The sequence below is a fragment of the Porites lutea genome, chromosome 14 (genome assembly GCF_958299795.1).
Source record: "Porites lutea chromosome 14, jaPorLute2.1, whole genome shotgun sequence".
Taxonomy (NCBI): Eukaryota; Metazoa; Cnidaria; class Anthozoa; order Scleractinia; family Poritidae; genus Porites; species Porites lutea.
Window position 1 is genome coordinate 15,302,239 of NC_133214.1, and position 21,416 is coordinate 15,323,654.

Genomic DNA, 21,416 nt, shown 5'->3' on the forward strand with positions numbered 1-21,416 from the left:
AACTTTGAGATTGCGGCACGGGCGATGACGTCAATTCAGGCCTAGCCTGTTTACAGACGTCCCCCGTCCCTGAGGGAGGGGGGTGTCTGTACACAGGCTATTCAGGTCCGGCTTCAGCTGCTTCAGGTTATGTCGGCTCTTGACAGCGTGTAATGGTAAGCAAAAAATACTTTCATAATTCGCTTTTATCAGGAAATTCCAGGTAAAGTTTGCAGCAAGTTTAACGTGGAGTCCGATCTTAGTCCAAGCGGCCAAAAGCTAACTTCCCGCATTTCGCGCGCATTCCTTGAATTCCAATACCTGGTGACGTCACTAGGAAACGCACTGTTGTTTCGATCGAGACCAAGTTGAGCAATCGAATCGTTCGTACTTTTCAAGTGGCTTTGCTTCTCTTAGACAAACTTCCATTCTAATGCTCTGACATCATGTCTCAGCTACATGATGAAGGTTTAAGAAAACAGCTTGTCGCTGATAAACGAACCGCAACTGCAGACTTGTCATGGTTGGTAAGTTTCGAACCCCATTAACACGACCGATTACACTTTTGTAAATCAGCATATTTCATGGCCAGACTTGTGAACTGACTATTTCTTTATCTTACTTCAATCACTTAGTTAAGTTTAGATGAACTAGAGTTAAATAAAATTAGCTTTTTCTAAATGGAGGAGATATGCTTTATCATTATGCAACAAATTTCCTTTCATGTTTACAGTTTGTCTTGAAATTGGATTTAAATGGTCTACCAAAATGGAACTAAAGTTTCCTTAATTAAACAATTTAATAAGTCTTCAATCTAAAGTTAGTTAGAGTGTAATTATTATTCAAGTTATTGGAAATTATCGTTTCCAGTTAATGACTTCTAAGTCCTACACTCTTCATAGAGTGTTTTAAAAGTTTAAAGTTTATGTTCATACTGTAGCAGGATTGAAATATTGAATTAAAACTTTTCTAATCAATAACAATTATATTATGAAGCCTGGTACTTTGGTGAGTCTAAGATGCATACTTTGCATGACATGTTGGGTGTATGTGCAAAACATGCATTTTTTCACTTAACTTGTACATGATTGTATCTAGATCATATTTCAAACACTTTTGCATCAGTTTACTTTTGCCATAATTTTCATGGTAATTTTGTGACACGTAACCGTTGCAACTCATAATGTTGTGAAAATGTAATGTTGCAGATTTTTTTTGTAAAAAGAACTTACCATTCCACGGGATTCCAGTTTGTTTTTTAACAATACCAAATACTGAAGAACTTGTCCCTATTAGAGCGGGAGCAATTCCACCTGGAGCAATTTTGACAACAGTCAAACCAAGACATGTCAAGAATCTGCACAGCCTCAATCATCCAACAGAATGAAGTTCTGTTTTCAATTAATCAAAACTATATAATTAATTTGTGATATTTTAGGATTTTTTTAATTAAAACACAAGAATTTTGCTATATAGTTATGATTATGCCTGGTAATTAAGTCTTGTTTTTACAGAAAGCTGCTAACAGTGCAGACAGGCATAATTCCAGCTCAGGCTCAAGAGGTGCCCATGGAGCATTTCCCCATTCAACACATAGTGCCAGCTATGCTATTGGTAGCAGCCATAGATCTGGGCTTAGAAGCAAAGAAGTTGTGATAACAGATCCTTACTTGGATGCACTGACAAAGGATACCAAAGCAAGAACGAGAAAGAGATTTTCTGTAAGTACTAGCTAGACTTAAATCTCAAAGTCTTTTGCCCTTATTTTCTTTTGGGCAGCTTTTGCTCTTTAAAGCCAGACAATGACCAGATAATGGCTCAACTTAGGGGGCTTCAAAGGGCATTTTTTTGGCAAAATTCCCAGGAGTGTCAATGATAGACTAGCTTTCCTGATAGGCTCGATTACCAAGTGCTGTTTGGGAAAATAACCCTACACTCCCCGGGAGGATCAAATACTGGACACATCATGGGAGACGGCAGAAATCAAGCCTACATGTATATTCTTGACATTATCAATAAAGATTTAACAGTTTTGGTTTTTGCTCAAAATAATGCAATTTCTGTTGGGATTTCAGTCCACAGATTACCTAATGCAGTGGTAAGCTAAACATGGACAACAGAGGTAGTTTCAGACTATTTGCAGAAACTTGGATATTTTCACGGGAAAACTGTCAGATATGCCTCCTTCCACCATGGAAGTGCAACTTATTCTACACAATTCTAAGTTCCACAGTAAATTTATTACTATATTTTACTAGAAAAAATAGTTTAATACTATGAAATTTTGTACACTAAATTTGGTCAAACACGATTATGTGAGTCTGCTGAGTTGTGTCTTATTAATTTTCAAGTTGGTTTCTTAATGTGAAATTGTATTGTTAGAACTTTTTTGTATTTGTGCAGGAATTTTGTCAAAGTGAATATTGTCAATGTCAACAAAGGCCTTCTAACAAAGCTTAGCATACATGTAAGGTAAATACAACTTCAATGTGGACGCCAAGGGCACATGTCATTGTCTTAACCAAGCAGGCTCTTGGAATAAGCATTATGGGAATTTATTCTTAATGCAAGAGAATTCACTATGGGCATACTACTGTGGTTGGTCCATACAAGTGAGAAATATATTTTTTGCATTTTCTTCAACATTTTCTGAGTAAGCACTATTCTTGGTAAAAGTGTAGCTCTTTTTAGGGTGGTTTGTGTCCAAATTTATTGTTAGCATTAATTTTCATATCTACCAAAAATTTTTTTGTCTTTTACAACCAAGTATGAATAAATGTATTGTTAGTAAATAAAAGAAAAGATTGTTCTTTTTGTACAAATGACCTTTCCATCTTGTTACTTTTTCAGGTTGCTCTAGGATTTGTCTTGAAAATTCTTAAGATCTGATTTCCTAACTACTATTTAATTTGCTGCATACCCATATGGGTAAAATTAGGCAAGACAAAAGTTTGACTCGGTTACTTTTATGGTGTATAGTTTACCCTTTTTTTGCATTTTTTTTATACAATCAAGTTGCTTGGTAATTTTTACCAGGATTTCTCAGACTACAGTTTGACTGTAATAAGCTGTCGACTCAGAGTGCGGAAATAAACAAAAATGCTTTATTAAAAGGGCAAGCATGGGCATACAAATTAAAACAATGACAAAATGTTGGGAAGAAGAGAAAGGTTTTATCAGTTTATGATTTTTTTCACTTTACTGTTTGTGTTCTCAACATCTTTACAACTCAAATTCTAATCCACTTAAATGAAAAAGAGTAAAATACCTACTAAGTTTACCATTCTTAGGGAAAGAGGCTATGAGGCAGACAGGCAAAAGAGAAACTGAAAGGGTACATGGAAAGAGGCTCTGACTGATCTTTGATCCTACATTGATTTGTATTTTCTATACTATCTTTGTTTCCAAAGAAAAATGAGAGTGTAATCAATTGGATCTTCTATAGACTACGAGTAGTCCCCCATTTTTCCTCAGGGATAGTAGGGCGAGCAAAACGCGAGCGCGCGTGAAAATCACCCCACGCGAGAAAAGGCCACAGTCTAGATCTTCTACAGTCAACCTTTCAATACAGTCAAACCTCTTTAACCCTTTAAGCCCGACTATCCACATACAAATTCTCCCAAACTGATCTCCATACATTTCACTAAGAATTAGTGGAGAGAATAATTTGATAATAGAGCAAGGTATTTTGTCTTGGGTGATCATTTTATTTATTCTCTTAACTTATCTCTTGACAGAATATAGATATCGATAGGAGAAAATTGATGTTGGTCACTACTGGGACTTAAAGGGTTAATACAGACACCAAAGGGACAGAACGAAGTGTCTGCTTTACAGAGGTGTCTGTATTATAGAGGTAGGGAATGTATGATTTTTGGCATTTCTGGGACTAAATGAACTGTCCGTAATAGAGAGGTGTCCGTATTATAGAGGTATCTGTAAGGAGAGGTTAGACGGTATTTCAAAACAAACACAATGACTGAACCAAGTTTTAAGCTACAAGGTAGGTGTACAGGGGGTTTGAGGAAGCCAAAAAACATTGAGTGTTCCTTCTTGCTGTTGTGGAAACCATTGTTGGCTGGCTTTTGTTTTGTGATGGGGGGTATTGTTCAGTGTCTTTTGAGTCTTTTGCATTATGTCATTTGGTGATTGCATTAATAATATTGCAACACCAAGACACTACGAAAACATTCCAATCACATATAAACTGCCCAATTTAACAAATTAATACCCCAGCAGCTACTGTACTTACATTTTTGTGACAGTGAAGCCGGCAGTCAGTACAGTCAGTACATTATTTTCAGAACAATGGATTGTCGGCCGTAGTTTCTCAGACTGCTAAGTGAATATTCCCTGATTTAATTTATGGTGCTGGAAGACAGGTACTTCAAAGGGAGAAAACAATGTGATGGAAGGTTAATTATTTTATTGCCTGTAAAATCAAATAACCTTTGCCGTCAACCCAAAGATGCAAAGCAGATGTAAAAACCTCAAAACAAGAACAAAGAAATAATTATTATGGAGAAATTATCAGTAACTATACAAGTTGCTGTTATTTTAGTTGAGAGCCCAAGGAGTGACTCCACTGCACAGTGTATCACTATATTTAATTTAAAAAATTTCTACTGCTTTCTCGGTTGTTGAATAACCATTCCAGGGGCCTTCCCTCCAGGACCTTGAGGTCTTTTATCATGTTGCGGCAAAGGCTTTTCATGGGCCACTTTAACTGCATCTGCCTTGAAATCAGCATTGCCTTTTGTGACCACTCCAGACACAACAACCTTCTGATCAGAAGCCCTGAAAGTTAGAAATGGAGAAGAAAATTATTTACTGTGTAGTCTAATGCAGCTGTGCAGGGGGTTCATTAAGGTTTTGAACAGGAGGGCAACTGAGTTTGACACCCGGGCAAAGAATTGGCAAGGCCCGGAGGGCCTTGCCCTCTAGGGGGGTCCGGGGGCATGCTCCCCCGGAAAATTTTGAAATTCTATAGTCGTAAGGATGTGTTTTCCTGCATTTTGAAGCTGCAGACAATGACTTTCAACAACCAAAAAAAGATAACTTTTCTAGACAATTTAATCATGATTTGATACCAATACCCACCACACAAATTGGACTTTTTGGTTCTCTTTTAATAGCTCTGCTCATAATAATCTTTACTCAAACTCACCGTTAGCAGCTGAGTCGTAATCAACTTATCTTTAAAATTTCGATGACTAGACGGGAGGAGCACTGCTTTAACGTGAACGCACCGAAAATTAATTCATTGGCGTAAACCATAAGACGAATAAAAATCACGCTTCGCTTCGTTGAACATGATGATTAAGCCATTCAATATATACAGGCAAGTAAAAGGTTAAATCACAAAGAAGTCTACTCATCTCTTGGTCTTTTCTCTACTGGAGGCCCTTTGGTTAAAGTCGAAAAATAATATAATACGCTATCGAACGCGTTCTTTTCTGGGCCGCCATGCTCACGTGCTCGCAACACTGATACATTTCAGGTGGTCGTTTATGAAGCACAGTTCTTTTCGCAATGTGTTATGGGGCGATTCTTGTTTTTAACACACAAAGAACGAGGGGATTTCATGCCGTGTGTAATAAAGTGGAAATTGCACGGCAAAGTATGTTTTACACTCGATAAGACTCATCAAGAAATGGGCACGATTGTAACTTAAAACTGTTTTTGATCGTTCCTTGTATTAAAAAGAAGTTCTTTGAGATGTAAAGCAGACGGGCAAAGTCGTGTTCACAGCCGGTCAATTTGCCCGGTGCCCGGCCCTTAATGAACCCCCTGGCTGTGAATGCTGGAAACCATTAGAAAAGTGAGGGGGGATGAAAAATTCACATAAAAAATGCATTCAGCTGCAACAGCCATTAAGGTAACTACCTCCAAGCTGGAAAAAAAAACAACAACAACAATCATATGGGAAGCCCGGAACAAATTAAAAGCAAAGCAGGAACTCACCCCTTCCCTTCCACCCCCTGCCCAAATTCACTTTTGCAAATTGTCCTTCCCTAAGCTGGAATTACGGTCGTTTCGCCTACGGGTCGTTTTGCCTACGGTCTGTTCGCCTACGGTTAGAGTCGATTCGCCTACGTCTCATATGTCAGTTCGCCTACGTGTTAAAACATGTGCTACAACAGTTGATTCATCTACTTTATGTGCGATCGCGCTCGGATCCTAGTCAGTCGATTCAATTCCTAGAGCGTGACTCATAAAGTCAAGCCTATCGAAGTGAAATAATTGTAAATAACGAGCGTTCGTTTACCTGAAAATTTCCGTTTTAATTTGATTCATCTTCGTTCGAGTAAAAACAAGTTATGTAAATATCGCATATTCTGAGTTGCGAATTACACGGTTCTCCAATTACACTCAGTAACCATAAAGCGTACTCATTTCGCGACATTTTAATTCTAATACACTTATTACATGCGGGGACGTTTAGGTTATCCGAGTGACACCTGCCCCTTAAACAACAGATCATTCGCGTTTAATTCCACAGGGCGCAGAGGAGTTCTTTGTGACGGTAGGCGAAGCGAAAAGTTTACCGAGCTGTGTTTACTGTATAATCGACATTCAAACCGTCAGCGATCATAAAATTTAACTACAAAACATGTTATTCCTCCGCACTCTGTGTTAATTCTAATACACTTATTACATGCGGGAACGTGTGGGTTGTCCTAGTGACACCCGCCCCTTGATAAAATAATTCACATGTAACCCTTGCTTAACTTCGATGCTTATCTATTTCGCCTTAAGTTCGAAATTCCAGCCTTATTCTACCTAAACTTAGCTGCCCTAAATTAATGTGCAACTTAACCTAAAGGAAAGACAACCAAAGAAAACTTAGCCTAATTTTCATACTTGACAATCTTGAAATCATAAACTTAACCGGCTTGTTTTAACTAACAACATAGTCACTTCCATGACTGTTCCGAGGTCTGATGGCGATGAAACGGGTAAAGACAACTCTGGTAGAGCAGAAGGCGTACTCGAGTCTGTTGGTTTTAAGCACATATATTAGCTATTAGTTACTTCAATGATTAAATCATTCAATATAGCGCATGAAATATTTTCGCCTTAAAATTACACAGTGCTGGAAATCAACCTTAAGAGATAACAAAAAAATTATATACCTGTATTGATCATCGAACTAGCAGCAACCGGTACTGGTGTCTCGTCAGTACAATAGATGCAAGTCCATAAAATGTCCTGGCCGGTCCTTACTGCCTGTCGATATGTGGCTCGGTCAACGCCAGTGTGACAACGACGGTGTTGCCATCTGTCGCATCCGCCGCAGAGTAGGGCCTCTTGGTGGGAGGTTACGATTTCAGCACAAAAGATACAGTAAAATTCCTCCATGATATCGATGATTATTAGCGTAGATTGACTTTTCGAATAGTGTTGTTCTAACGAACTGGTGACATGAGAATAAAATACTAGGGCTTTTATACTGTCAATGCCTTCTCCGATGGATCGAAATCGCAGCGTTGTGATTGGTGAATGCTAATATTATTTTGTAATCCTTTGCTAATTGATCTATGTTAAACAATGTCCTTTGGAATTGATTGTGTTAATGGGAAAAGTCCCACCTTCTTTTGTGTAGGTTGTTACTTTAATCTAAACCTTGGTTATTTGAACCAAGTCCAAACGTGAACACGAACGTTTATTTATCTTACTCAGTCCGAAGTATATGACTATGATTACCGATTTAACAAGCCGCAACATCGAAATAAAAAGTTACATCAAGCTGTGTAGTGTGAACAAGCTAATTTTGTGGTAAGTACTATGTATGCTAATGAAAACTCTCACCTCCCTTAGTATGAGCGCCGCTCAAGTCACAAGTCTACACAAAGGACGCTTTAAGTTTTTATATTATTTGTCTGTTAGATGAAAGTACGCAAACGGAGTAACTCAGAATACCAGGACACATTACATACATAAACTAGTTTATAGAGATAAAAGATTCAACAAGTCGCCCGCCAAATCAACGCAGAAATTGAACCGACTGTCAAGTCAAGCCGAAGCTAATTTCGTATATGTTAATGAAAAGTCTCACTTTCTTTAGTTTAGGCGCCGCTCGCGCTTCACAAGTCTACACAAAGACCGTAAACAGTGGTTTGTTTACTGCTCTGCTCGCGCTTTACACAACCACACAAAGACCGTAAACGGTGGTTAATTTCATTTTAATACACATCTTAATGCTCAGTTTTACAATCGCACGTTTCTTAAATCATTTTAAGCAAAATATCTTTCACACGACCGGGTTCCGCCATAATAAAGTTTTTAAAAACATTCGAACTTAGATGTTTTAGCGCGTTGTTTTTCTAGCCATCGAGGATAAAATGGAAGGAATAATACAAGGAACAAGGACTTTTAATAATTCCGATTTAAAGCTTCAACATCTGACTCGTAGGCGAACTGACGTATAAGACGTAGGCGAATCGACTCTATTCGTAGGCGAACAGACCGTGGGCGAAACGACCCGTAGGCGAAACGACCGGATACCCTAAGCTGCTACCCTTTGAACCTTATTGTTATTCACCTGCCTCCTACTAATATGAACGCCTCATCCCTCAAAAACGAGATGAGGCCCTCAAAATATTTAAAATGAACTTGGTGATAACTCGACCATTTAGGTTGTCTCATTCACTTGCACCTGTCACGCAACGCAACTTCCACACGTGGCCGTCACCAGAGAAAATTTCGTGATATATTTGAACTCGCAAAGAAGTTATGAAACGACGCGAAAACAAGCGTATGAAAAAAATTTATTTTTGTTTCTTGAATTCTTATTGATGAAAACTATGCTCTTAATGGTGACGTTTCACTTTTTACAAACTGTACTAATTCGAAAACGTGTACGTACACGTTGAAAGAAAGGGCGCACGTACGCGAACTTACTTTTCTTTGGGTTCTGCAAATTCTTCCTCTTCTGCTTTCTCCTCTGGCGTGGGAGCTGGGTGCTGAGGATGATGATGCTTTGAGGTTATTCTCATCCCTCCTGCTTTCACTAAAAACAAAATATAACAAAACAAAATAAAAGTACGTAGAATTATCGTCGTGTGTATTTGCATTCGTTTATTGCGTGAGAAACATGGCTGGCCAACAAAACTATCGATTCGAGAAAACAATAGTTCTCTAACAACCTGCCGGAGGGTGGCCAGCTTTCAAATCTTTATCCTTCTCTTTCGGGGGTGAAGACATGGCGAGGAATGCAAATTCAGCGCCTTTAAATTACAGTTTCGTGAATATCAGCGAAAAATTATTTCGGGAAAGTTACCAGCTGAGCTATGAAAAGTCACGAGGGATCTTCTGCAGTTTGTGATTTGTCGATTCAGTTCACGTGACTTCCGTGTAGTACGGTAGCAGGGGTTAGAAAATTTTGGGTGGGAAAATGAAACGATTTGTCACAATCGAAAACACTAAAATTAAAAACATGAACTATGATTATTGGGCTAAGTATTATCTTTTACAAGTACAAGTTGATTACAAGGTTTTCTACCCTCCCCTCTCATGGGAGAAATAACCATTAGGCAGTGAAAGACGAGGAAGGACAATATTTTTTTACTTCAAAACTACAAGTTTTATTGCTTTCCATTAAAGCAAGTTATAGCTATGAAATAGTTACTACTGCTAAAAGTACTCTTGAAGTTCTGCACACTGGCATGTCCAGCCCCAGCCTTAGCCACTCCTCCCGTAGAAAAAGGCTAGTGACCAGTCCTCGGCTTTTGTTTGCACTCACCTTCGACAGTACTTGCCTGTAACGCCTTGTTGAAAACTTTCCGTTCGGTGGCTGGAAAGAAGAATATGTCAAAAATACCTCCACGTTGACAATGTCGCCAAATAGAGCCTGCAGGCTATTTATCTACATTTTGACTGTTCTGTTTTTGATTCATTGTTCTTTTTCTACAAAATCAAAAAGTTCGTCTTCAACTGCAAACTTCTTGGAAAAGGAAAGCCAACAATGGTCTCATGTTTCTTGCAAAAGCACAAAGAAGGAATATATCATGAAATTACGGGCCAAGAATTCAATGGACCAGCTCACAGTTTGCCTTTTAAAAGCATTACAAGCCTCGAGCGACGCTATCTTTTGGAGTATGCTAGGCGAATCATTTAATATACTCGGAAAGACAAAGGCTGCAAACACATGTTTTAAGGAAGCCACAAAACACGGCGGAAAGCTATCTAAATTCATACAAAAGTGGCATTTTATGGGACCATTCATAATCGGAAAGCCGGAAGTAGATGGTGATCCCTTGGAGGAATGGGGTGGGGTGAAAAATGTCTCAATGTTCAGATGGGAGAAAAAGTTTGTGTTATACTCAGAGTTGGTTTCTCAAGGGGAGATAACATGGATGGAAATAAACCAACACAGAGCTTCTGAACCAGTGGCTATTGTGCCAAATGTTAATTGGAATGAGTTGGTGATGTCATTACAATCACTAGGTGTCACTGAATGGCAAGGATGGGCTATGGGGGATTTTTTTGTCAATGAAGAAGATGCAACAGTTGTGATTCAGTGTCTTGGAGTCCATACTGTTTACATTGATCAAGCAATGATAACAGGAGATGTTTATAGAAGAGATCAGTTCTGGTAAGTTACAACGCTTGGAGTGCACGTGCAAGGGTTATGGGGCGGGGGGTGGGGGTGTCATGACAACACCACACCCTGAACTTCTGTTATCTCTATACCGAATACCGTTTTCTTTCCCACTATACAGGATCCTAATCCATGTCCATATTTTGGTCAATCTCGCTTCTCGAGTAAATAAGTAAATAAATAAATAAATGAAATATGATTTGGAGATAGCACATTCACAAAGGGGTTCTTTGTCTACCTGATTCCTGGTCAAATTGGAATTTGGAAATGTCGGTCTTTGAGGAGAGGGGAAAACCGGAGTACCCGGAGAAAATCCTCTCAAAAAAAAGGAGAGAACCAACAACAACCTCAACTCACATATGGCTTCGATGCCGGGATTTGAACCCGGGCAACATTGGCTAGAGGCGAGCGCTCTCACCACTGTGCCATCCTTTGCTCCCCAGTAGAGTAGGGGTCAAATCCTGTATTCCATCAAGAAATTTGGTGTTCTTCCAAAATCCAGTTGCATAATTTTAAATACATGGTATCTAACATATTTAATCAGCTAACATGTGAGTTTCAGGCCAGTTGAACTCTATATTTTTACTTTGGATGTTGGCGGTTTATGTCTCTTTGATATTCTTTATGATTATACTTAGTACTGCCTTCTTGTGCCATGATGATAGAATAAAAGGTTGGCAAATATAAAATGCAACTGCATACAGCTATTTTGAGAAAGGTTGTTGGAAAAAGTGCACATGAGAATCCCGAAAGGCATTGAGGGTAGTTTGGAGTGAACTGTTCTTCAAAGAAATTTGAAAGAATGCACTAGAGGCCATGGACATGTGTTTGCGAGTATTAATGGAAAGCAACAAAAGGAGGTTTGACAGCTACAGTCATTTGGAACAGTGTATTGATCATATCCCGTATTACCTTTTGGGATTGTCAACTGCACATTTTTCCCACAGCCTTTTTCAAAATAGCTGGATGCAATGAATTATGATGTGCTCTGCAACTTTGCTTTTAGGATGTTTAATACATCAGTAGATTTTAGGTCAATTAAAGGGGCTATGTCATGGCAGTCCTGTTCATTTTGTTTAATTTTGCCAATCACTCGCCCTCAATGAATCACTATGGAACTTAAAGTAAGCAAAGAAATTTCATGTAAACGACAAAATCAGAAATTCGAGACGAACAAATATGTCTCCTGAGCATTATTTTTGAAATTGCAAACAGCAGAGATAAACTTTGAAAAACTGTCAGGCTGAACAGCTTTCAAAAACCCTAATTTCAATCCGTTTCAATCTTCTTCAGTTTTGCCCATCCATGGAATCTGTTGTATCTGTTGTGTTATTTCAACCTTCCTTTAATGTGTTAAGTGGTTGTTTTTATGTTCCTCTTAATTTAACGGGCATTTTGTAATATGGCTCAATTTCGTGACTCAGCTCCTTTAATTCCCTTACTTTTGCTTTACCAGGTCATCTGTTCAACTCTCCAGGGGGATTCACACATTATACCTTCACATCAGACATAAAGGACCCTTCACTTTTACTTGCAACATAAAACCCTTGGAAGCAAAACAGACCTTTCAGGTATTAGCTCCAGCATTTTTACCAGATCTGGTTGAAGGCAAGCTCTTTTCTAAACATATAACCTTCTCCGTCAACAATTTCCATGGTGCTTTATGGCTAAAAGTAACCAAAGTTTCAATCGTGAAAAATTCTTGTCCTGGACATCAGTTTACTGTGAAGATCTTAGAGGAAGACAGGGATTTTTCAATAGCTCCAGGACAAGTACGTCCAATCAAGATACTTTTGGATTACAAGAATAGAAAGGAAACAATAAGTGAAGAAGGTGTTTGTTCTAAAATAGAATTGATCTTGAAGATAAGCACCAGTAAAGGCCAGGATCAAAAGTTGGCAATAAACCTGAGGTCTCGTAAACTCAGTGAATCATTTTTGTTCACTTTTTTGGATCATGATGGCTCTGTTCAGCATGGTGCGGCAATTGCTCCTTTGAAAGGATGTGATTCTGGAATTTGTCCTGTTTTATTGACTCTACATGGAACAAGTATGGTATCAGTATAGTTCATGCACATGTATGCGCATATATATAAATTATTACTGTCAATACAGCGTGAAATTCTTGGTTCTTTTAATAATCCACCCAGCTGCGGATATATTAGGTCCCTCTGCTTATAGGTCCATGTACATGCAAAATATTGAACAATTATTGGATGAGGTTTTTGTGATATCAGGAGTAATCAAGGTTGAGGTAAGTGTTATCAGCTGACTACACTACGGCTCGGCTGATAACACCACTTACCAAGACCTTGATTGTTTTGAATCATTGTTTTTTTATACATTGTTTTGAAGAAAATAACAACAAACACACCATCACAAGGAACGTGAATTGATATTGTTACTGGAAATCATGCATTGCACTTGTAACCTACAGATTAGTCAGTTGTCTGCTAGCAGATAACTAACTAATCAGTAGGTTGCGCTGATTTCCAAAATTACCTGTAGGCTCTTAGCCAATGAGAAGACAGTTTTAAAATGAGTGTTTTGAGCAATGTATTTCTTACCAGTTCAAGGAATTCCCAAAGATCAGTAGAAATCTCTTTCTTACATCACTTTTAAACTGACCCAAAGATAAGCTCCCCCATTTATCATGTTGGAGAGAAATTTGAATGCCACTTCCAGTAATTCGTTGAGTCTGTAAGGGTCCTGAACAATGATCTTTGCGCTGCTTCACAGATTTCGCTAATGAGGGTTAGATTATGTCTTTGGTGCAGGCTACATGGCTCAAACCAATGTTAGAAGGATTGATTTGTACAGAGTATAAAAGTGCAAGGTGGTGCTCATATCTTACCACCAATTTGCACTAACATGCTGATAATTTTTGGCAAAAAAGCATTTTTAGTCTTACCCTTTCCAATTATCCCAACAGGTCCCATAATAATATAATATTATTTCTCAAGTTAATCTTTGTCATGTACCGGTAATCATTTTTTCACTCCATTCTTGCATACAGTTTACTACTGTTTTTATTATTTTCTCTAGCTGTCCCTCCTCAGAATCAAGCAGACAGTTACAAGCGAATGGAGAATGGCAAGTGGGTGTTTGGCATTGAACATCTTTGGCTTCTGGCTCCTACCAGGCATGGGGCTCATAACTGGGAAGGGCCAGGAGAGCTAACAGCAATGATGGCCTTAAAGAGCTTAGCCAAGCTTATAAAAGATGCTCCTTGGATTGGTCCTCAAGCAGATCTTGACCGCATCATCTTTGCTGGACACTCCATGGGTGGGCATGGGGCATGGTAAATTTTTTGTTTAATACAACATTGATTGTATTCGGTTTTTGTGCATTTAATTTTGTTTTAATATCCGATGGTCAATATGAATTTATGTAATTGAAAATATATACCCTGTCAGGGCTGTCATGAAGATTTCAAGTTTCAGTGTATGTGCAATTATTAGAAGGCAGGAAATTGAACAGCCTTGAATTTGGTTCTCCATGTATTTTCCATTGGTCTTTCATGAAATTTAGCCAGAGGTCTTGCTCATTGTTACTGGTGGTAAATACTTGGCTCCCAGCCCTTTGTTAGTGACATCCCTGCTTGTTTTAGGGAATACAGTGATGTCCTGTAAGTGACTGCCCAAAATGCTAAGACCTAGTGGCTGCTAGTAGTTGCTTAGAAATGGTCATTTAGGACAGTTAGTCAAGACAGCAGATACCTATTTTATTACTGGACTAGCATTTTGGGGTTAAGTTATCATCCCGTCTATTCCACCTTGGACTTGGTAACTAGGAGAATACATCATTTTCTTGAAAGGAGTTTTATGGCGTAGTAGGTTTACATGACTTTTGTATATTCAATAAAACCTTCCTCAGGGGAAGAATGAAGTGCATATTTTCAAATGAAACTGTTGATGGTTTTGTGGGTTGGGATGGGGGGTGGTGGAGGGGGTGGGAAGTGAAACTCAAACACTTGGTTTTAAAATTTAATAAAAGTCCATCCATTTCATGACATTAATTTAATAATTCTTCACCAAAAGTATTGAGAGAACAAAACATTAACATCAATGTTGTGACATACTAGTGCTCTAATTCTGTCACTGAGTTGATAGATCTTATGTATTGTCTAGTTCCTTATTTCACCATGACTATAAATTTATATTATTCTTAACTGATTTTGCTCTAGTCCTAACAAAATAGTGGCATATGCAAAATTCAGTGTTTGAATTTTTTTTCATTTAAAGTCAGTTGATAAAACCAAAGTTTTTGTGTCTTCCTCGGCGGAAAAGTATAGTTTTGGTACAACTCATTATTTCTTTGAAAGTGATGTTGTCATGTTTTCAAACTTCATTATAATATTACAGATGTGTTTCCTCATTAGGCATCTTGGTACCCACTATCCTGACCACGCCCTGGCTCTAGTGTCTGCTGCTGGTTGGATCAAAAAAGAAGATTATGGTGATTCTAACTTGTTTTTTCGCCATGATATCAGTACAAGTCACACCTCGCCAGCTGTTAAAGCCATTTTGGAGGCGTGCATTGCAGAAAATGACCCAGACAAACATGTGTCAAATTTACATGTAAGTAACAGCAGCCTGTATATGTAATGGCTGGTTACATTTTTCCTCAATATTTGTGAGATATGAAGTTATCCTTTACACATCTAGGATTACTACACTTAATGTTACGAGGGCTCGAAGTTAACTCTTTAGTGCACTTGCAGAGTTTTTCTAGTAAGATTTTTTCCACTAGCAAACTGGTGAGACCACTATATAAGCAAATTCTTTTGCTTTGTTTGGGATGATTCAGACTAACTCGCAAATGTTTGCTAGTAGATATTTTTCTCACTCACAGATTATCATTGAAAATCACTCGCATTTTGCGAGTTTGTGAGCGTTAATTGCAAGCCCTGGTTACACTAAAATTTAGAGAATCTGCTGTGACTAGCTATTTGACTGAAAGCTACTAAGCTTGGCTCTGAATAAAATTCCAGGTCACTATTCAAGTGAAAGCTGCTAAGCAGTTTTTTTAATCATAATTATGCATTATAATCAAACATCTTTGCTTCTGAGAGAGCTCTTTCGGGGGGTATGAGTGCGGGCTCATTTCCCGAACAGTGGCTGGTAATCGAGCCTAGTTAAAAAAGTAATATGCTTTAATAAACAACTATTTATCTCTGCTCCCGTCTAAGGTGGCTCTTGTGGAAAGGTTTGACATATGTCTATAAAACCTCATTAGTACTGTCAATTTGTCATGTAGGGAATACCAATTATGATACGCATTGGTGCAGCTGATAAAACAGTGCACCCTTACTACAGTCGTCGCATGTTCCGACTCCTAAGGCAACAAAGAACCAATGTCACCTACTCAGAGTTACCTAATAAGGAGCATTGGTGGTGGGATACATACAAGACTAATGATGGAGGTGTTGTTAATGACCCTGTCATGAGGAAGTTTGCTGTTAGCCATGCCAAGAATGCTGGAACATATGCTTCAGCACCAAGTAAGAACATGAATGTTTTCTTGTGTTAATATAATTGTTTTTTAGTTGCGGGAAGTATCCATTTTTACTTGTCAAAATTTACTGTGAAATGCAGTTTGTTGTCCAGATTTATTCTATGCTGTAACCACCCTAAAGTGTAAGTGATTGGAGATTCTTGTTTTTGATTTCTAGTTTAAATTCTTACAAATCATTCTTACAAGAACAAGTGACAGGAATGAGAAATGATCCTGGCAGTCTGGGTTAATATTAGGCTGATTTAGCAACAGAATTGGAATGTCAGTTGACAATGAGAAAGCGCACGGAGAGGCCTAAACACAACTTATTCCAGTGTGCATTTGCTGCTCTGCCATTGGTCAAGCCAGTTGTTTGATTTGTACGTGCCGTCATCAACAGACATTCCCATTCTGTTGCTAAATCAGTATATAATCTTGCAGCCCCCACTGGTCTCTGGTGACTTGCACTGGCTCTTGCATGACAAGAAAATCTAGCTGGACTCCGTGACCTAACGTTCTTTTTGAGCCCTGTCTTGCAGCCAATCCATCCTTAAAGCAGTTTTGCAGTTGAAATCCAGAAATTATGTTTGTCTTACTTTCAGCACTAATTATTTATTCCATCACACTGATGTTTCAGCTTGCCACTCAGATAGAAATGGGGAATGTAGTGATTCTGTTGGAACTGAGAAATACAAATATACAAAAGGAACTGTAGATAGAAACATTGCAGGGAATGGAAAGTTCCGACTTTCTGTCTACAATCCAGTCGCAAGTACAGGTAAAGAGGTGATGAAGGATGGACCTTACATGCATGATGCCAAATAGGGTCAATTAGTTTTGGTCTTATAGTTTAATTATCAAACACAAAAAACTTCATCTCATTGGCCAAAATCCAGACACCATGAGCTGGGTTAAAATATTGAGATACTGCTAAAACCTTTTTAGACCATCTTAACTCTTTCACTGCCAAATGTGGCCAAAGGCAAATTTCGACCAAATTTCCACATTTCATTTTCCAAAATTTTGACAAACAAATAGCATCATGTGACAGTACATGCGGAGAGCTTTCATTTGAATGGTCACATCATAGGACTTCGTCTGCAGACTCAAAAGTTAGAGTCGCCTGACAAAACTCCATCAAGTACTCTGGTAGTGAAGGGGTTAAAGGTGTCTAAAATAGGATGAAAGACTGTTTCAAGTGTTTGATTTATGTAGAAGAAGAAGAATAAGTTAATAACGTTCTAGAATTCTTAAGGCTTGATATCTACAAAAAAATTCTCCAGACTAATCTTCATACATTTCTTAAAGAATTTGTTGAGAGAATTTGATAAAAGATCAAAGAATATTCCCCTCACATGGTGATCATTTTATAAATTCTTGCAACCTCTAGTCCTTGATTTTGTATTGATATTGTTTGGAGAAAGTTGATTCTGATCACTCCTTTTTTCCCCAGGATTAAGAGGTGTACGTATTATGCAACAGATTATCCCTTTCCGCTCAAGTACAGTTGACATCCACTTTGATTCCAATCATTTTGTCATGACCACTGAAAATGTGGCTAGGCTCTGCCTCAAAGAGCCTGCTATCTCTCCTGTTATGTGGCAAGAACGGTCAGTTCAAATTGATGGCAATCAAGTGGTCATGGAGAAAGATCTTGGTAAGTGTTCACTCTACTGTTACTGAAGCAATGAAGACTCAATGAGGTGCACTCAATGGGTCAAAAATGCAAGGTTTATTTTGTAAAAAAATAATGTCAAAGTATCTAGTACAGGGTATTGATAAGAATTTTCCAATCTCCCCAATTTTTGGGCCTGCATCAAGGCTGTGCTCTAGCAGCCCCCAGTGGCCCCTGGCACCTAATTTTCCTCCTGGGCAACTAGAAAATCTTAGAATTTTCGTAGATATCATGTGCTGGGCACCCTGGATTTCACAGGTTCAGAGCACTGGGCTCTCTTCATTTTCCCTTAGAGCACAGCCTTGTGTATATAAGGTCTATTGGAGCTTCAGTGTGAGACAATTTGGCCTGGCTTACAGAAACAAAGCCTATCAAGCATGGTTGACACATCAAGCTTGCAAATTATGCATTTTTTTATATATACAAGTCTTACACAGGAAATGCAAGTAGAAATGCTTGCACAAGAGACCCATGAGTAGTTGAGTTTCAGGGGTACTTTCACCTGACATGACTAGCTTTGCAGCAAGTGATTTAACTCTCATATATGGCGTGACTCCAGCATAATTTTACCAAACCAGAAGTCAGTATTCACGCAACTTGTAACAACCTGATTTGTTGCTAGACAGGTTTGAACGCGAGTGGTAAAATATGCAACATGGCTGTTCAACTTGTTTTGCAGCATTGGTGCAAAACAAGTTGCACGTTTATGTTGCCCGTTTGACCGTAGCTGAACTAGGCCACTGAAACCATTTTAGCCTGAAATTCATTTTGAACTTCAACTTTATATACATACAGGGTTCGTATGCGTCTTGAAAACCCTTGAATTTCTAGAGTCCTTTTTCAGTGCCTTGAAAGTTCTTGAAATTCTCTTTCATTCATTTTGGAAAAGTAATTTTTGAAAATTCCTTTTACATCAGAAGAAGTGTACAAACCCTATGCATATTATTTTCTAAACTCACAGCAAGCGAAGAGTGTTCTTTTTCACTCTGCAAAGCTGATGGTGCTAAATCTTGGGTGCCCTGTCCTGGTAATGTACCACTTGAGTCTGAGATTTCCAGAGGTCCGTCCAATATGGGTCCTGGTAGACGAGTTGCAGAAAGATCTTTTCTAATTGTCACTGGTGAGTAAAATGTCTCTCAACAAGGCCTGCTAGTGAAATGTATTTTGCGTAGTGAAAATTCGACCCTTCACTCTTACGACCGTCTGTTAGTGTGCGTAAGCAGACACCATTGTCGGATGAAGAGAAGTGACACTTGGAAGTACGGTTACATTTGCAGTAGCCTGCGAGAAGCTCTCCGTTTGAGGGATATCGTGAAAAGTAGACGCACGAGAGGCACGCGAGAGGAGACGCGAAAGCGGGAGGAGAGAGGGGTGGGGGCGGGGAGAGAAAGGATCTCCTTTACTCGGCTCCTCGCGGCTCGCTTCGCTCGACCAAATAGGAGAGCTTGCATTTGCTTGCAGGGTACATTTGCAGGCTCACTAGACTACGAGCAGTCTCTCTCTTTTTTCTTGGCCCGTCAAGCGGAACGCGCGAGAGACGAAAATGACCAAGGGTATTATTCTGAAAGCAAGAGATGGCCGCTGTCCTCGGCCGCCCTCGTTTCTCGCGTCTCGCTGCTTTACTGCTTGACACTCGCGCGGGCGTGCACTCCCCTCACTAAGTCTGAGCTCGCCGTGTAAAGGCTCACTCTGTAAGAATAATTAAAGATTAGTTGTAATGGATTGGGGATAAAAGACAAGATAAAAAATACAACTTTATTGTACGCTCTTTTAAAACAAAAACTAAGTAAACAAACAAAAACATAGGAAAAACCTTAGCTACCCACTTTAAACACCGTCATTTTTAAATTATCTGTACTGTAAATGAGGTTGTATAACTGAGAGACGAATTATGTACAAGGTAAAAAAGGTGAAAACAAGATTTCATTCTAAGACAGGCAAATTATTTTTCTACATTACCAGGTTGTTATTTGGAGATTATTTAGTCTCCATAGTCATGACTTACGTTAGGGACTTGTGTAACCACTAGTTATAGCTTTAAGTGCCAACGAGCAAAGATTTTACCTATACGCACGCGCTGTTCAATTTGTTTAGAAATCCGATGAATTACGGTGATTCATTACGTCATAAAAGTTACCTTACACTACCTTCTGTTACATCGCTTCGAGATTCATTCTGTCTTGGAACTTTTGCGTACGTGTTCGCTCGAAAACAATGCATTCTCTGTTCTGCATTACGTCATAAAAGTTACCTTACACTACCTTACCTTACATCGCTTCGAGACCCATTCTGCCTTGGAACTTTTGCGTACGTGTTCGCTCGAAAATAATGCATTCTCTGTTCTGCATTATGCCATAAAAGTTACTTTACACTCCCTTATGTTACATCGCTTCGAGATTCATTCTGCCTTGGAACTTTAGCGCAGGGCTTTACTATTGTTTCCCCTCGCGAGGCTACTCGTTGGCAATTCATTCATTCATTCATTCATTCATTCATTCATTCATTCATTCATTCATTCATTCATTCATTCATTCATTCATTCATTCATTCATTCATTCATTCATTCATTCATTCATTCATTCATTCATTCATTCATTCATTCATTCATTCATTCATTCATTCATTCATTCATTCATTCATTCATTCATTCATTCATTCATTCATTCATTCATTCATTCATTCATTCATTCATTCATTCATTCATTCATTCATTCATTCATTCATTCATTCATTCATTCATTCATTCATTCATTCATTCATTCATTCATTCATTCATTCATTCATTCATTCATTCATTCATTCATTTTCATTCATTCATTCATTCATTCATTTTCATTCATTCATTCATTCATTCATTCATTCATTCATTCATTCATTCATTCATTCATTCACTCATTCACTCATTCTTTATTTGCCATATATACAAAATTTTACAATGCAAGGTTGGAATAATAAGATTAAAGAAAAAGTAAATGGCGAGGAGACCTGAAAGAAACCACGAGGCTTATAATGAGTCAGGTCTCCTCAACTTAGGGTAAACTAGTCTTGATAATATAATTACAGTATGGGCTTATGATGGCTAACTTTGACCGAAACTCACACACACACATACACACGCACATATTAGATTAATTAATCTAATAATCTACTTACTGCCATACTGAAGCTAATACGTACTGAGAAGGAATTCTTTAAGCTTTCTTTTAAAAGAAGCAGAGGAGGACGAACCAGTTATAGTAGAATTTAGCGAATTATAAAACTTTGGACCTTGGAAGTAAATTGAGAACTGTCTGGTGTTCGTTCTGCATAAAAGCAGGCTCAACTTTGTCGTAAATGATTATTTACATTATTTTACAAATATTTACAACATTACTACAGTCAACTCTCTATAGGACAAACTTCTAGGAAGTCTAGACATCTGGGCATGGTATCTTCCTTTCTTCAGTGCTGTACTCTTACTTTCTGTAAAGCCAACATCTCTCTAAGAAGGACACTCATGTCGGTTCCAGTGGTGCCCGTCTTGGAGGGATTGACTTATTGTCTTGATTTTTCCCATAGACGACCATCTCCCGTAAGCGACCACTTTTTTGTACACCAAGGGTGGTCGCTTACGAGAGAATTGACTGTATACAGTACGTTGTACTCATTAAGTGTCAATGTCTTC

The 21,416-nt window shown here is 38.5% G+C and overlaps 3 protein-coding genes across 3 annotated transcripts in view; 2 read left to right on the top strand and 1 right to left on the bottom strand.

Annotated features, from left to right (window-relative positions):
- Positions 1 to 323: 323 nt before the first annotated feature.
- Positions 324 to 2,479, top strand: LOC140924603 (uncharacterized). The gene is made up of 3 exons (XM_073374624.1): positions 324 to 506; positions 1,494 to 1,700; positions 2,055 to 2,479. Exons 1-3 carry the CDS (start codon positions 426 to 428, stop codon positions 2,079 to 2,081), a joined length of 315 nt encoding a protein of 104 aa, XP_073230725.1. The 5' UTR covers positions 324 to 425; the 3' UTR covers positions 2,082 to 2,479.
- A 1,906-nt stretch (positions 2,480 to 4,385) lies between these two features.
- Positions 4,386 to 9,289, bottom strand: LOC140924610 (death-associated protein 1 homolog). Its single transcript, XM_073374630.1, has 3 exons — positions 9,129 to 9,289; positions 8,884 to 8,992; positions 4,386 to 4,776 (listed from the first exon to the last, which is right to left on the bottom strand). The coding sequence occupies exons 1-3, from the start codon at positions 9,184 to 9,186 to the stop codon at positions 4,602 to 4,604; spliced, it is 342 nt and encodes a 113-aa protein (XP_073230731.1). The 5' UTR covers positions 9,187 to 9,289; the 3' UTR covers positions 4,386 to 4,601.
- A 474-nt stretch (positions 9,290 to 9,763) lies between these two features.
- LOC140923865 (uncharacterized) overlaps positions 9,764 to 21,416 on the top strand; it is a 34,209-nt gene continuing 22,556 nt past the window's right edge. The window contains exons 1-8 of the mRNA XM_073373876.1: positions 9,764 to 10,576; positions 12,039 to 12,631; positions 13,627 to 13,882; positions 14,963 to 15,161; positions 15,841 to 16,084; positions 16,715 to 16,855; positions 17,531 to 17,734; positions 18,714 to 18,872. Of these exons, the coding sequence (XP_073229977.1) occupies positions 9,816 to 10,576; positions 12,039 to 12,631; positions 13,627 to 13,882; positions 14,963 to 15,161; positions 15,841 to 16,084; positions 16,715 to 16,855; positions 17,531 to 17,734; positions 18,714 to 18,872 (2,557 nt within the window). The 5' untranslated portion in view covers positions 9,764 to 9,815. The remainder of the gene's footprint in view (positions 10,577 to 12,038; positions 12,632 to 13,626; positions 13,883 to 14,962; positions 15,162 to 15,840; positions 16,085 to 16,714; positions 16,856 to 17,530; positions 17,735 to 18,713; positions 18,873 to 21,416) is intronic.